The 18,001-nt window shown below is 33.3% G+C and overlaps 1 protein-coding gene across 5 annotated transcripts in view; it reads left to right on the forward strand.

Moving 5' to 3' along the window:
- Positions 1-18,001, forward strand: part of Adgrl3 (adhesion G protein-coupled receptor L3) — a 734,036-nt gene that overhangs the window by 254,160 nt on the left and 461,875 nt on the right. For all 5 annotated transcript variants that reach the window (XM_050149593.1, XM_050149588.1, XM_050149591.1 and 2 more), the window contains one exon: positions 9,410-9,630. In XM_050149593.1, the coding sequence (XP_050005550.1) occupies positions 9,576-9,630 (55 nt within the window). In that variant the 5' untranslated portion in view covers positions 9,410-9,575. The remainder of the gene's footprint in view (positions 1-9,409; positions 9,631-18,001) is intronic.

Genomic DNA, 18,001 nt, shown 5'->3' on the forward strand with positions numbered 1-18,001 from the left:
TGTCAGAGTAATTTTTATGGCCAGTGAGGATAATTCTAGGCCAGAAGGATTAATGCTACTTTTTTTTTACCATGTAAGTTTTAGATCTTTTGTTTAATTTTAAAATTCATATGCTCACATGAATATTATTTGTGTAAGTATGACTCTGTTGATGTCAGCAAAATTCCGGTAATAATGTCAGTGCACCTTTGCTTTCTCATGGGATTACAGTGAAACGGCAAAGCCAGAGAGAGAGAGGGAGATCTAGAAATGGAGAGGTCATGTCTCCGAGAAGCTAATGGATCCTTCTGGTCTAATGAGCTATAAAATGTATATTTTAAAGGTCCTTAAAATTCAAGGGAACTTCTCCATTAGATCAGGTATTTTACTCATGAGGAAACTTGGTGTTCTGTTTCCAATCACTGTTCTTTTTGGCCTCCTCTTCATGTTTTCTTCTGAGTCTCTGAAATATTTTGGGTATTCAGTATGGTGCTCTTTGGCTCTGGTGGTGGGGAACCAACCATGGTTACTCTGAGAGAGCAACAACAGTGCTTAGATGCTGAAGCATCTTATTTATCTATCAATTATTGTCCAAACATAAGGAACTCATTCCACTGAATAGCAAAAGTGAATTGATTAAAATAGGCATGGTGATATATGCATGTCATTCCACCGGTAAGAATATAGTTCAGCTTGGGTTATGTAGCAAGTTTGAAGCCAGCCAGCATCATGCAGGACCCTGTCTCAGAAAAACAGAACAATCTAATCAATAATTGTTGGGGAATATTCAAACACACTTTGAATACCAAGTATGCATTGTGTTAATTAGATAAAATTAACTTTGGGTCAAGAGGCAATGTCAACAATTAGTTGCCAGAAAGTAATCCTAGAGCATCACAGGGCAGCCAGGAGAGATAGGGAGATACAGGAAGTAGGAGGGTGGGGTTTGGAGTGGTGCAACTTTTGTGGTTTGGCAGAGGAGGGAAGGTTAGCTAATTGCAGCCAGCATCTCTGAACTAGCAAGTTCTTACCACAGCCATTGAATCCTGACTCTTATTTATAAACAGAATGATAGAGATTTAGTTAAAGCTATCTTTAGCAGAGACAGTCGTTGCCTATGAGGACAGGATTCTTACCAGGCTGTGTCCCGAGCACCCAGACCACTGCAAAAGCAGCAGGCCTACAACTGTGGAGTTGCAATTGCTGGGTGAAATAGCAAGAGATCTATTCAGGTAGCCACTGTGCCAAACATAAAACAATAATCAAAGAAGAAATCAAGTGAATTGGCTTTTAAAATTTTCTCAAACCCTACACATGTGTTTCAGAAAACAACAACCAGGAAAAAGAATATGAGAGGGTGTAGGATATCACAAGTCATCAGAGAAATGCAAATACAATCAAGAGGTCTATTGTTTTTGTAAAGCTCAAAAGGTTTTATTTTCTATTTTAAAATATGTTTTTAATTTAAATAGAATTATATTACCTTCCCCGCTTCTTTTTACAAGCCATCCCCAAATATTCTTAGCCCTACCCATCCCATGATTCCCTCATCTCACCCTACTAGCCTCCTTTTGCTCATCATTACACACAAACCTATGTACACGGGTGTATAAATACAACCCACTGAGTGCAGTTTTGAGTAAGTTTTAGTCACAATGAGTATAAAGCATATCAGTTTATTAGCTGAGAAATTTTTAATTATTAATAAAATGATCTTCATAATCATAAAATTAAACTATATCCAACATACTTCTAGTAATTTTATGGCTGAAATAATGACCTTCGTTTGTTTCAGATCCCAGGGCCTCATATTGTATAATTGTCAATACCTTAATTAATACAATGACCTAATTAATTCAAAGGCAGGACATATCTGAAACATTTCACGCATCTCTTCATCCTGAATAAAATTACCTATTGATTATAAGTCTGGTTACATTGTGAACATAGAGAAACATTTTTAAAAAGGCAAAGAATGGAACATAAAGGTGATCATGCTTTGGCAGTATTATTTGGTATTCATGATGCATGTACTGGTATCATGTTACATCAGCCTCATATATAACATAAGTTCTTGAGGAAAAAAAGGCTCAGAAGCTGCTGACTCTAAAATGTCAACAGAAACCACAATCTGTGAATGACTTTCATGTGGACAAACACTGTACTTTCATGAGAAAAAAAAGAATGCTTAGGGCAATATATTGAGAAGTCATTATATAAAATAAATAAATTGCATGGAGATGTTTATGTTTCAAAGAGATTGTGATTTTAAGTAAAAGTAAATTCTCATTACTCAGACCCTATAAAATGCCCTTGTTTTATAGTAAACAAGGCATTATACTATCCATTGTCAATAATAGTAAAAGAAAAATAAAAATGAATGCATCCCATTTTAAATGTTACCACTTTGTTTTTTATATAAACTTATAACATCTTACTCTGTCATGAGCAAAGTTATCATTTTTCCTTTATTATGATTGTGTTAAAGAAAAAAGTACAGGGTCTAATGTTCATTATTAAACCTTGTCATGCTGCATGTATATCATTACAATATAGTATTGTGATAATTGTAACAGCAAGAATATATTATCTTTCTGAATGCAGCTGTTTGTGAAAATTCAGGAAATATTTTAACATAAAATGTCATTAAACAATGCCTAATTGAAAGGAAAATTTATCTGTGGATCTCGTTATATATAATACTGTCTTATTCTGTGATGTTAGAAATGTTAGTAAAACAAATACCATCAAATATAAATGTTTATTTTAAAAGTTACAAGAGATAAATTAGCACACATATAGTCACTATCCTAAGAAAAACATTGTAGCATAAAGTTGTTTCAGTACTTTCCAAGATTCTTAATCTGTCAGTCCTATAAAATAAATTTTGAGGCTCATTCAATGGTAACTTAAAAGATCCTGCTATCCTACTTGTATTAATCAGCCAGCTGGTTTGTGTCTCATAGATTTTCCATCACAGTCAATCTGTGTTCCCTTGCTTCATTGCTAGCTGGAGTCAAACAATAAACAATGGCAACATATATCTTTCTGTGCAGGTTGGTAGCTTGGGTTACTTTGTAAGCTAGGCAATCCTCAGTTGCCCTTATGGTTCACCGATCTGCTAAGAAAACTGAGCAAAGAATCAATGTATGCATCCAAATATACTAGGGAGCAGGGGAGGAAGTGGAAACTTTGAGTGGTGTTATTTATAAAGTAAAAAAAATAATAAAAAAGAAGCAATGTACTTAGGGAAGCTCCACTGTATTTTCCTAACCGGTGTTACTCAAAAAGTCTTAGCAAAGAGTAGAAAACAAGCCATTTGCAAGAATCAAAACAGTATCAATCAACAGTACAAAGCAATTAAGCCATTTTAGGAAATGTCTTAATAAGAACATACCATTTTATGAGTTTCATGCAGAGTTTTCCTTAACTATATTCTTTATCATAATATTTTGGACAACCCCTTTCTCCATATGCTTTTTAAGCTTTATTTCTTCTTTTCACTTGCATGTCTTCATTTAGAATGAGCTGGATCTTGGATGAGTTGAATCAAATGTAACATGAGCTAACAATATATCATATCTTGCAATCTGCGGGAAACTGATAATAGCCATCACTATACTGTCTGAAATAAGTGAGATGAGTTCATATCAATCTGCAAGTTCTGTATGCTTTGGATAGTATAAGTAATCAAATATAAGCTATATAGGCCAGTAGGTGAGTCATGTGTCTACTTTTATGCTTAGGTCTTTGTGTACTTTCCCATAATCCTTAGCAAGACGGCCACATCCTTTTGCTTCCACTAACCAAAACATTTTTGTCATAATCAAATGACTATACTTAAATTATTTGTTTACATATGTATAACTTAAAGCTTATCTTAATGTTTATATGTCTCCGATTCTTATAAATGAAATGGCAAATATTTGGAACTAATTGGCTTATTTTACTAATATGAAATACACTTATAGACAAAGAAGGCACACTTAAGTAATGATGACATTAGATTATAAAAATTCATACATAATTTTTTGTTTATCAATTGAGTTTCCGAGTTTATTTGATAAAATATGAATGGGGTAATAAATGAGGTTATGTCATTCTATGTGGCTATATATACATTTATACTAATCATATATGGACATAACGCCACATAGAAGTTAGTATATTTATAGCAGCCATGTGTTTCATTATAAAACTTTTGAATTATAAGCACAGAAATTGGCCAGATGTGTTTACCTTTACTAAATTTTACTAAATACATCTTTCTAATGTATTTAACTATGCTAGTCAAAAGAAGATATAGAACTGTTCTCCATGCAGTAACTACTACCTAGGAATTGTCACACACTTTTTTTCATTTTCTTTTTCTTTTTTTAAAATGCATTTCTGTCTCATAACTTTGATGGTATTGTCCCTGGGCCTTAGTTCTTTTGGCATTGGTCCTAAAACTCTTTCTGGTCAACTTCTGTCCAGATAGAAGCAAGACAAACAGAATAAGCATGGTGTCATTTGGAGATCTTTTTACACTGTTTTTTATTTGTTTGTTTTGTTGTCTATTCTGCCTCTGATTTAACCCCTAAAGATTCAAGGGAAAGTTTTTGAACAACAAAACTGGTTTCCTTCTCCTGTAATCTGCAATACTATAACTTCTTTTGAATCTTTGAAAAACAACTTGTTGGAAATTTGTAAAATGTGAAATCAATGCTTAAAATCCAAATTACTTGTGCGAAGATGATGCTTAAGACTGATGACACATGATAAATCAACCGCAGAGAAACTACTATGTATTCATAATTTCATGAGCTTTACCTCCCTCTATTCATCTTTGTCTTGAGATTATATGAATTTATTTCATGATCTGAGAATCAAACCTTCTGACCTCCTACACTTTACCATTGAGTGACTTCTTTGACCTTGTATTTTTTTTTTTTTTGGGTAAGGAACAAAGGATTTATTTTGGATATTTTGAGTATACTATAACATTCATCCTTTTTAATATTAAATTATCTGATTGTTGATAATTGAATTATTTCCCATAATAATTGCACAGGTTATTTGTGTGTCTTTACCTTAAAACCAGATGCTCTGATTTATGATTAAACATATCAATGGTGACAGATCTTACCTTATTCAAATTCTCGTGCAAATAAGTTCCATCCTAGTGCTTGGTAAAATTTCAAGAAAGGTTAACTCAAGAGCAATTCCACAAGAAAGTGATCCTGTAGAAAACATCAGTCTCTTTTGTGGAGAAAAGATGAACTGCCCTAATGCCCGCCCCCCATAGCAATATCAACAAATTCACACTTGTTGCAAATATTAATAAACATTTACTGAATCATAACACTGTCAGAAAGACAATCAACGGGGACCTTTAATCAAGAAATGTTCTCTTTCGCATTACCATCCTAGATGATTTGTTTGCTAACAGAAATAAATGTGATTATTTAAAATGTAATTATATGGAGATAGGCATCTGTCTTAACCAACCATGCCATCACATTCTTGTTAGTTATTTCAAACTGTAGACTTCATCACTTGTCCAGTGGATGTTTTGTGTAACTTTGAAATTAAGTCTAACATTAAACTCAATTGAAAGAAAAGAAAATAAAAATGATCTTGGAAATTCATTGAATTTTGCGATCTTGTGATCTCCTTGGTCTAGTGGGGAATTACAGGGAAGAATGAGGAAGCAGCAAATGCTAGCTAAAATGCCACCGTTTCTTCAGCTTCTCTCCTCTTTCCCATTTGATGGTTTTTCTGGGTCTTTCTGGCTCATTCAGAGCCGTTGTTTCTTTTTCTCTTCTAATTTATTTATATTCTTCCACTCTGACAAAATACTACCGATAACAGTGATATTTCTCATTGTTTTGGGGTCCGAAATTCTGTGCTTTAAATTACAGTCCAGGACTTGAAATTCCTCTGAGACCCCACTCACTAACACTGGCAGATAGCTTACTGACTCTGTCCAAGGAATTTTCCCTTCCTCTGTGTTTTTTTTTTTCTGAATACCATGATCAAATTAGCCTTCTAAAAGCATCATGATTACTCTATAGCATAGGATTCCATCCTTCTTTCAGTCAGAAACTCTGCAACTCATATCAAATGCCGTTCCAGCTTCCTGGCGCATAAGCGTGTTCTCATGTGCCATTTATGACTCAACTTTCAAATACAAATCCCAGCATTAAGTGAGAACAAGGGCCTTGTCATTTATTGAATTCCTTCTTTTGCCTGGAATCTTCACAGGTTCCTGATATAGATTACCTTTACTGAACTCTTTGACCACCTGATAAAATCAGTACTGAAATCCAATATGAGCAATAAAATGCAGAAAGTATAGTTTGGCAACTCCAATACAATGGACAGAATACTGGCTCTTGCTTCCTTCAAAACTTGTGGCCTCCATTTGGGCTGCTTCTTGTGACTCAACTTTGTTTTATCCTTTATAATAGTAGATTGGATTGGTTCTAAAAAGGAAATTGGGACTATTTAAATAAATAAAAAACATAATATGCTAGTTTTTGCTTCTTTGTTTGTTCTGTTTTTCAAGACAGGGTTTCTTTGTGTAACAGTCCTGGCTGTCCTGGAAATCATTTTGAAGACCAGCCTGGCCTGGAACTCACAGAGATCCAACAGCCTCTGCCTCCCTCCTGAGTGCTGGAATTAAAGGCATGTTCCACCATGCATAGAACAAGCATCAGTTTTAATTCAAGTCAATATATACTTATAATGGATTTTATTTCTCCCGTAGTGTATTTTACTTGAATGTGTTATGGAGTATATATCTGTCAATATAAGACTTATATAATTATTGTTCATGTCATATTTAGATTTACCTAAATACAATTGGTTTATTAGTTCACTTAATGTGTCACTTAATTAAGGGAATCACTTAATGTCTCAGCATCTGTTGATGTTCATAGTAACTGTAAATAGTTCCATATTAAGACCAAAAATCAGGTACACAAATGTTAAAAAATGGTTGAAAATTTTTTAGCAATTTACAGAACTATAATTTCCAAAGATAAACTCACTTTTAATACTTGCGCTTGTCCTAGAGTCAGAGATTGCGGCGGTTATTTATATTGACATATTTCAATGTCATGCCATTAATTAAATTTGTTTTTCTCTGCATTACTTTCAAAACGCTTTTTATTTCATTGTAGTAGACGTTCTACATTATATTTTTGAGTTTTCTACTGATCCACGTGGCTACAAATCTGCAATATACTGTCATTTTCAATCTCCAATTTTACCAACCTTTATTCCAAACTATTCTTGCTCAAACTACCATTTTTTCTCTTTTAATATGAACAAGTGTTTCAGTGCACACTTGTAGCATACATAAATGCATTGAATTAAATATTTGAAAGCATTAAAGAAGATTAGATTTTGTTCCTTATAAGTCTCCTAGGAGGATAGAACTATTTTAAAAATATATGACTAAAACATTCAAGTCCTTATTTCTATTTTAATTTTGTTAGTATTTATTTCATATATTACCCATTAACCTTAAATAAATACTTAAAGAAAAGAAAAGTCTTTGAAGCTTTTGGTAGTTCTTTTCAGAATCAGGTTGTAGAGGGAAACATTAGTGTTTTAGAGTCAGCTTGAGCAGCAGTAGGATTCAGCTGGAGGCCCTTTGTTGTTCTAACATGCACAAGAGCCACACGTTCTTGCATATTCGAGATTTGCTTGCAGATGGTATTTCTCTATAAAATCATGGATATTTGTAGGCATCAGATTTTTTAAATTAAAAGTACCAGTTTGAAAATGTGTGGTTCACTTGGTCTTACCTCTTTCAAGCTCGTTTGGCGTCTGAGTAGTGCTTTTCTCATCAGACATCATATAGAATGGTGACGGACGGGACCTGTGTTCCAATCATCAACTTTCTCCTTGCTGCCCTGATCCCTGTCTCTAGGCATTAACTGTACCACATAGGGCGCCTGTTGATATTGAGTCTTCCACGTTCAGTTAGGTTGAGAAAGACATTTTTATGAAGTACATTTGCATCTCTGTAAGGCATATTGTGAAGCATTGCTACTGTGTGTATGGTGATGACTCTGAAATAGTCATTAGCAATTCATAGGTGTAGTGCAGGTTGTGATATATGACTTAAAATATAATATCCTTAGTCTTTTTATTGTTTCTACACATGGCTTTTGAACAGGATTATTTTACAAAGGTTCCGATCAAAGTTTCATGTATATAAAAGTATGCTTGTTTAGAGTTTAGATACGCTACTGATAACCCGTAAATTTCAAAAATTATCATAAAATTTTCATTGTTCAGGAACAGATATTCAGACAGTAGACAGATTTATGTTCATGTAGATTATGAACAGCCTAGTCATTAACATTTATTCTATACCAAACGTTTAATTTTAATTATATATTAATTTCATTGTATTTTAAATCATTAAATATTGTATATGTAGCAATTACTATGTCAATATTATTCTACCCACTATATACGTTTATGCATTTTAGGAGTTTAATGTTAAGCTTCACTTATTTCTACTCTTGCAGGAATATTAAGTAATATTCCTTTATTTATCATACCAGAAAAGTGAGGCCCTGAGTTATTAAATGGCTAACATAAGGTCACGATGTCAGTAGCACAGTAATTGAGATAAAGTGGCTGTCTCCCAGGACTATGCTCATTATATCTGTGCTACAACAAGATTTTAAAAATGTGAAAATTTGACTCATGATAAAGTCATGTATTTCAAAAAGATTTTTATTTTAAATCTAGCAAAATAAAGCTCAATATCAATTACATAAGTATTATATAAAAATTTTAGCATTAAGTCTTTTGTATTCAAATTTTACATTTATAATTTTAAGGATATTTGCATATGCTTAATAAGATATCTTTTTTAGGTGTGGTGTCATCAAAATTTCGATTTAGGCAGTACTTCAACTTGAATTTCAGTATTGAAGTTTTAGACAATGAAGTATGAGTATCTTCTCATATAAACATAAATATGTAATCAATGATCTTATGAAGTTATTTAAAAGCAGAGTATTTAGTATTTAGAATACCATGAATTTTACAAGTGGTAATAAGTGAGAACATTTATTCTAACGCTAAGTAAACATTTTATTTGTGGAAAATGTTTAAATAAATCCCCCCATAAATCTCTATTTACATTTAGCATTATACTATTTAAATTAATTTGTCCAGTAGTGACAGAATTATTTCACACATGCTTGAGGCTGGGGTATAAACTGGTAATAATTGCATAAGTAATGTCCTTTGGATTGTTTATTCATTTAGTATATGATATTTCTGCTCATTAAAGAAAGTGGGAAACTTGTTTTAGGTACAAAATACAAGACTTATTCAAGAAACTAACATACAAATATCATCTTTGGATAACCTACCCTTTCTTTTCTTTTTTTTTTTTTTTTTCTTTTCTGTTTTGCAGGTGTCCGACTTGGAATAGCCGTGTTTATTTTTGAAGAATTTTTCTTACTCTTGTTGTGTTTGTTTTTAATCATTGCTATTGGAATACAGAAGAGGAACCAGGAATATACTCATTTGGTTTCCCTTCGAAATACATTCTTGAGGCATTCTCGCCTGAGAACACAGCCATGTGGCCACCACAGCTGCTCATCCTCTTGATGCTGTTCGCACCTGGAGTGCATGGTAAGTGCTCTTGGCCTTGTGTAACCCCGTAGTCCCACTTACTCATAGAAGACCCTTTCTTTGAAGTCTTCTCTTTGGGATGATGTAGCTGTTTCTTACTTTATAGTCACATGAGTAAGAACCATGCCACACACTCTGAGCTACCAATTTACAACTTTTCCGTAGGAATTCTTCAAGTCCCCACTGAAATCTGAAGGGAACCTAAAACATTTGTCTACTTTTTCTTTTTGTTTCAAAATAGAGCTCCTACAGATTTTGCTCTTTGATTTACCAAGCTATGAAAACTATTGCCAATTGAATTAATTAATTAGGATAAAGTAAGTTTGCATATTTACTGTAAGAGAAGGAGCATTTGGAAGAAAGTGCAGTTTGCTTTCCCCTAAAAAAGTAATCTCTTGCTTTTCAATGGTGTTTATTACTATGTAAAACTAATATGAAAAATGCAAACTATGATTTCTTGCTAAAAACATCTTATTCTTATTACACAACTTTTTCAATATAAAGCAAATAAAATGCAAATGTTTGGAGAAAGGTAATTTTATAGAAAATACTGATTAGGCTCATGATCAACTTTCTCCTATTGTTTATATAGACTTCTTGGTACTTTCCTCACTATGAGAATTTAAATAATATATACTTTAAAAATTTTTATAAATTATTTATTTCTTCAGGAAAGCAGCCTCTTGTGCAGCTTTCAATTTAATATTCATTTTAATTTCACTAAAACTAGTAATTTGACATTTCTATGTATGTTCCCTTTCACAGTTTAAAGTTTTCTGCTAACTATCATTGGCTTTACATTAAAATGAAAGTGTTAATCTCTCCATAGTCTCATGGTTCTTATAGCAAAGTAAGAGGACACAGCTGTGTGTGCCACTGCTTAGAGGGTTTCTGAAATCTAGTGTAGTGAGCCCTGGAATAGATTAGCTGTTTCATTAGGTCACTTCCAGTTTCTGACTGACAGCTTGAAACCCTTTGTAACTGCGACAAGTCTTTGAGTCTGGCCAATGTTCCTAACCTGTAGCGTGAAGTTCATTCTGCTGTTAGTGTGAAAACAGGATAAAATATCTTTTGTGGTTTTTCGAAGTGTTCCTCTAAAGTTATCACATCTGGTATACTCAGTGCTAACAAATCTCTAAAAGATGGAGATAATTTTTTAACTTGAAAGTAAAACCTTCAGACAAAGTCTGTGTTTTAAATATGGAGGTTTATCAATAATTTAATTATGTATGCCTTCTTAATCTGAATTCAGCTCTTCCAGTCTTAACATTTTGCAATATACAATAAGAAAGGGGAAAAAAAAACGTGATTTTTAAAACATTCCTTTTCTAATTATCCATACATCTTAAGTCATTTAAATTATATCCTTTTACTTAAAAATCAGAAAAACAAATGATTTATTTGTTTATTTTGAGGATTAAATAAAATAACATATATAAAGAATCCTATTTCTGTAGAACAAGTCTTAAAACATTAATTTCCTTGTCTGTCCTACATTTTATTTTTTTTGTTTGAGTAATTATATCAATGCATAATTAATTGACCATGAGAGGTGCTTCACTTAATGTTGGTATTCAGAAAATAATATAAGTATATATATTAATATACACAAATTTATGTTCAGAAAGTCACTCTAAACTACTTGCTAGAACAAGGTTGTTTAAAACAATGAAACAGTGATGTATGGAATATCATTATGTCATAGCTGATACCTCAAATTTTCTAAAACATATACCTTGTTATGTACCAATTAATCCTAAACATAGACAAGCCCATAAGTATGGGTCTTTCGGGGGCTCCTATAATCTGACTGAACATTTAGGTGCATGAGCACGCGCTTGCGCACACACACATACACAGATGGAGAAACAAAGACAGAGAGACAAAGAGAGAGGATAGATGGCAGAGACAGAGAAAGAATAAGTACCCAATACCCTGAGCAGAAAATACCTTTAAAAAGTTGCTAGTATACTTACTTTATGTTAATCCTAAGAGCCAAAATTATCTTGTCTTATGTTTAGACTACCTAGATCACCTTAATGTTGTTTATTTTTAGCAGCCCAAGTACTATTGAGATTTTCTAAGGATAAACTTTATCTTTCTGACTTTTCATGTTTTAAAACTTTCAACCATGGAAAACATGAGAGCATTTCCCACCGTCTATAGGAAACCTTTTTAGCTTGTGTGATGCCATTTCTAACTTTGCAGAAAAGAAAGGGCTTTAGTGACCAGCTTTTGAGGCCCAGATTGCTCATAAATGGAGAAGTATACCACTGGTTAGAGCTCAGATGTAACAGGATAAAAATTATTAGTGTTCTGCCAATTCAGGCTCTGCATAATTTGAACCATCAGATGGTAGAACTAAAATTCACATTACTTAATGAAGCTTTTTTTTTCACCCCCAAAAAATTCTTTGATGATATCTCTTTTGTTCCTTCTGATGTTCAGGGAAGCTGTCCTTTAGAAAAATGGAATCCACTTTTCTCAATAGTAACCTGATTGAAGTCCCTCCTCCGAGCAAATAATTAGTCGTGGTGCCCACTGAACCTAATAATCTTTTGTTTATGGCCATAGATGCAGTAAGCATCACAACAAATTATGGCCACAAGTGTATGATTATTTGGTTCAGGTCTCCCTCACAACCCTTCCATGGGTTTATTAGCATCACCCGTTATCATCATTACCATTAGTAACAGATAAAAATATAGCTGTGCTGAATGGGAAAGCCCCTTGAATGGTGTTACACAATTCTTAACAATGCTCACGGGAATGCTCACCAATAGCCTGCTTCATCGGTTCGGGTCTCCCTGCCAGCTGAACCCAATTTCAATCACAGCATTCCATATAGCATATGATACCATCTCCACAATCTTGGAAATTCGGAAGCAAGTGAGGCAGAAGTTTCAATCACCTGCCTGTCTATATTCTGAGAGCAGACTGATTAAGTTCTAAAGTCAGAAAGAAATGTTGACAAAAATCAGCTCTGCCACCAACTAGCTGTTACCTTTCTTCTAAAAAAAAGTAGTTAACACCATTTGTCACATAAAGACTTTCCTTGATGCTGAAGATAACAGTGGTGTACGAAAAACTTGTCTGAAAGTGCCTTAAAAATCTGTAAATCTAGTTTTCATCTGGAAGAAGAAAATTATTGAAGCATTATATATTTAGCAATGAATGAATACTAAATGTTTAATTCCTAACATAATGGTTGGATTTCACAAATCTTCCATCATTTCCCTATGATCTATTTACCCTGAATTAAATCTGAACTCCTAAGGAATAGACAAGCAAAGTACAGAATTATCCTTGCCCTTAGCCCGAGTCTCAAAAAAAAAAAAAAAAAAAAAAAAAAAAAAAAAAGCACACGCAAACAATAACAAAACTACTTGAACCTTATGATTCAAGGCTTGTAGATATTTATAAATATATTTACACAAAACTAGTATCAGCATTGTTATCATCCAAATAAAAGTATTCAACTCTACAGAGATACTTAAATCACTCCTTGAATTGGCAACCAGTTGTCAAGTGATGGATCCTTACGCGGTCCACGCATAGATAAAATTAGGAACTAAGCTAAAGGAACTAACCCTATAATGTTGATATGAGGTGAATATTCCTCACGTTGCCCCACATTGTCTGATCAATGTTTCCCCTGGGAGACAAAAAATAATCAGGGCATGCACATTATACATGTTTGTATATTTGAGGTTTTAAATAGGAAGTGTCTCTGGTTCTATGTTTATCTGTCCACAGTCTGTGTCTCCGTGCACCTCTGTATTCCTCCTTTTCTGTTTTTCATGACTGTCCCCTTCCTCAGGAACTATAGGATCTGTATGTGTCATGAGGCCAGTCTGGAGAAGTTGGAAAATGATGTTTAGTTCATGGCTTTACTAGGTTTGCACCCAAATCAACCGATTTTAGGTCATTTTAGAGATGTGGTTCGGAGAAATGATAGGAAAGTCAGAGAATCAAAACTAGGGGTGATTTGTGTGGCGGGAGCTTTTTTCGAGGTGAGAATAAATAAACCAGGGCATTGAGCAGAACTAATCAATTCGTCTACATCTTAAGCTTTGTGCCAGCTCCGCAGATCTTTACAATGTGCTTTTAGATTGAGTTTCTGAGTTGCTCGGGAATTTGTTGTTCTCCCAGTAACTTAAATTACAGGATCGCAGCACTACCCCTAGCTCCTGGTACTCCTGACTGATAGTAAAAGGACTTCAAAGTCTAATTTGGGACCTTAAAGTAGATCTATTCCTGCTCTGTAGCTACTTTCAAGTGCCAAAGGTTTGTGAGGCACAATTAATGAAAACCCAGAGATAGAAACTGGGGTTCAACCTGAAGATCCGAAAAGCAAAGCAGTCAGCCACTGGCCCTTACCTCCATCTCAGTCCGAAAATGGCGAACCTGCCTTCAGGAATCTCAGAATGAGACTGAGTATGAGAGTTTCGTGTCCTAAAACCTTCTCTAGTTCTGGGATTACAGGCGTGCACCACTGGGATTAAAGGTGTGTGTTATTGTGGCCTGGTCCGTAAAGCTGGCCATTGTGGCTGTTTTGCTCTCTGAACTTCAGGCTGGCTTTATTTATTAACATACAATTGAAATGCCACTACAGATTTGCGGTTTGAAAAAGTGACCATGGTGCTGCGATGTTTTAACTACTCAATTTAATTAGACTTTCCTTAGAGTTATACTGAGTCACAAACAAGAAGCTGGAAATCATGTTTTTATAGATAACATCTTCAAAGAGAGAGAAAAGGGACTTAAAAACTATAGGAGTACTTTATGTGTGTTTTTCTACAGCAAGTCTCATTGTTATGGTTACAAATAAATCTCGGCTAATGTGTTACATTATATCTAAGTTAATTATAATGGACAGTTCTTAATAACAGCCAAAGACGGGTCGCCTGTGTCTTATTTATGTTCTTCTATATTTTATTTTATTTCTATAAAATAGTTTATATAGTTGTATTCTACTTCATACTATAGTGCTTTTACTAATCTATACATTTTAAATTGCTAAACTGACATGAAGCTTGACAAGTCCAAACTTAATTTTGCCACATATTTTGCCTTACATTTTTTCTATGAAGAGGTTCCTTACTGTTTGTGAAAAAGTTAGGTTGACGTCTCTGCTCTAGCTCACTTTGGTGTTTTTAGAAATTAATCATCCTTGTAATATTTATATTTGCCATCATAAGTGGTTTGTAAGAGTAGCAATGTTCTAAGTGTTTTATATTTAAATGCATTGTGCACAAAAATGTGTGTCATGCTATTGGTGTGTGAGTTCAATGCTAACACATCCAATATAATTCAGATTAGTCAATTTTTAAAGAATTTCAAAATATATGCATTTTAAGTCACTTTATTTTCTATAATACTAAAATGTTAAATACCAGTATGATCCTAACACCATGTTTTCTTGATAGCAGTTTATTTACAACTTTCAATACGAAGTTTCACTATTGAAAAGATTTTTTTTTGTATCTGGGACTATATTATATGTGAGATTTTGTGTAGTGATAACTTATGAGAAATGTGTACATGTTAAGAGTGAAATAGCACTTTCTTATGTTCATATTTTATATATTTTGAATACTTTGTGGGACTGAAATTTATCTTATTTTAATATCTTAGGCTATGGATAGAGTGTGACTGCAATAGGCTATTTGATTATTTAGTGTGGATTGAATTATAAAATATCTTAATATATAATATTCATTGGTAACCTCTTCTTTAGACTGCTGTTTTCTTTCTTTTTCAATATTAGAACGCCAATCACAATTGTAATTTTAAGTAAGCAACCATAGTACATATACAGACATTTATTTTCTTCAATTTGATTGACAAATTATCTCTTAGCTATTCAAATTGTTAATATTCAATAGCAATAGTGTCCTGGTTTGACATGAGAGACCATTTTTTTTAACTGAGCAGTTGTCCATAAGGAGACAGCGCTCAAAAGAAGAGGGAATTTGTTCTATTGTTTCTAGGTTTTTAATTGATAATTTAAGATTAAACTTTATATTTCACTATCAATTGTATTTTTGCTTTCATTTAATATTTCTGTTTTTACTGAAATTTTGTCAGCATGCTAGAAGTTATTGGGTATTTTTGATTTTTTTGTTTGTTTATAAATGTTCTTTCTGCCAAAGTAAACATATCAAAATTATAAAGTACTTTTTCAGGTAAACTAGTCTAGTTGAGAATTTCTATGAGAAATTTATTAGCTGCGTTTTCAGAGTAATTAAAGATCTTCACACAAAATTAAGAACAATGAGATTTGATTAGCCTTCTGTTTAAACAATCTTCACATATTTGGTATAAGTTTGAATGCCTTGAAGTTGATTTTGAATATGATCAGTAACCTCCAAGACCATAGTCCATTATTGTTTGCCAGTGTGTGTGTGTGTGTGTGTGTGTGTGTGTGTATGTGTATGCAAGTGTGTGTACGCACATGTGTGTGTTCTTATTCTTTTGTTCCTGTTTAGGCCTGGGAGTGTGAAGGCTAGAAGTCAACCCCTAGGTCATTTCTCACAGGATTTATGACTTATTTTTTAAAACAGGGTCTTTCACTGGGACTGAGTCTTGCTGATTTAGCTACACTGACTGGCAAGAGAGTCCTGGATTCTGCATCTCCATCTTGGAGCTGTTATTAAAGTATATAACAAACATGCCCGCTTGTTTCTGTGCATGCCAGGGATAGGAACCATGTCATCATGTTTTACAAAAGCCTTAATGGCTTCATTATCGATAGTCTCTCTGTTTGTTTGCCATTACTAGTGTAATCTATTTCATTGTTAAAGTAATTCTTCTAATAGAAATTTAAATCAGAATTTGAAACCTGTCCCTAGACTTTGAAATAAGTATAATGTCTTAGGGTTTTGGCCGTACTCATATATGTGTGAAAATAATTTTTAAGAATATTTGGTATATTTATACTACTCAGCTTAGTTATAACAAACTCTTACACCTTTGTTTTTATATTAAAAAGTTATTCTGTGAAATAAAGGCACTCTGCTTTTTCAATTCATATCTTATGGCTTAGCACTGAAGAACATAGCTATCTTACTATTACATGTAGCATTATAAAGAAGCATAATGATGTATGTTTTAGATTCAGATCAAACATGAAATTAAAGTAATTACCCTTTTATGCAGTGATGAATAAGTTAGAAGAGTAGTAATACTTGAAAAGTACAATTTCTCTCTTGCCATTTTAATTTGTGTTAAATAGTTCACAAATTTGGCATGTTATACTAATGAGGAAACTATAAGTAGTACAAGAAATAAATGCTAAACATTACAGTATTATTTGCAGCTATTTAATAAAGCATTCAGAAAAGTCAAGGTAGGACATTTGGGACTAGGATGTAGCTTATAAGGTAGAGTGCTTGCTTCAGATGCAGAAGACAATAAGTTTAACCCCCATGCCACATAATAACAAGGCTTGATGGAACATGTCTGGAATTTCAGGAATCCAATTAGAGACAAGAATGATCAGAAGTTCAAATAACCTTCAGATGACCTTCGTGAACTTGAATTCAGCCTGTTCTTATGAGACAATGTCCAAAATTATTGTTGTTATTATTATTATTATTATTAAAAGTTTTGCTCAGAATTAATGGGCATGATTTTCAATGCAATATATGACACACACACACAGTCACAGCAAACAGAAAAAAAAATGTGTGTTATTGAAGAAATATCGGAATAGTAAAAGATCAAATGAAGAAAATTCCTTAGTTTTCTGAGAATTATAAAACTGACATGCAAACAAATCCCAAATTTTGCAAAAATCACTAAATAATTTTTGAATTAATCTACCTGGAGATTTTCATATTATAGGTTTCAAAATTCTCACGTGAGCATTTCTATGTACAAACACAGCAAATGTTGTCTTAGATATGTAAGTGAGGTTTTTTGTTTTGCTTGTTTTNTTTTTTTTTTTTTTTTTTTTTTTTTTTTTTTTTGAGACAGAGTTTCTCTATGTAACATCCTGGCTCTTCTCAACTCTCTCTGTAGACCAGGCTCGCATTGAACCCTTAGATCTGCTTGCATCTAGCTCCCAAGTGCTGTGATTAAAGTGCACAGCACCATGGCCAGACTATTTGAAAGAAGGAATAAATTAATAAACATAAACACACGAGACCAATAGTAAGGCACTTGCCTGGCTGAATACAAAGTATCTTTATAAACTTAGAGAATATGGAGTACTTAAAATGGAATGTGCAGAGTCAGCATGTTGATAAATTGTAAAACTCAGGCCCATTAAATGAGCTACAGATTACCTTCGACTCGTAAAGTTAGGAGTAGGCACCCAGAAAATCACATACCTAAGCAGAGGAGAGATCAAGTGAAGTTCAAATTG

The sequence above is a fragment of the Alexandromys fortis genome, unplaced genomic scaffold, assembly GCF_014885135.2.
Source record: "Alexandromys fortis isolate MF-2015 unplaced genomic scaffold, M_Fortis_MF-2015_v1.1 scaffold_0, whole genome shotgun sequence".
Classification (NCBI taxonomy): domain Eukaryota; kingdom Metazoa; phylum Chordata; class Mammalia; order Rodentia; family Cricetidae; genus Alexandromys; species Alexandromys fortis.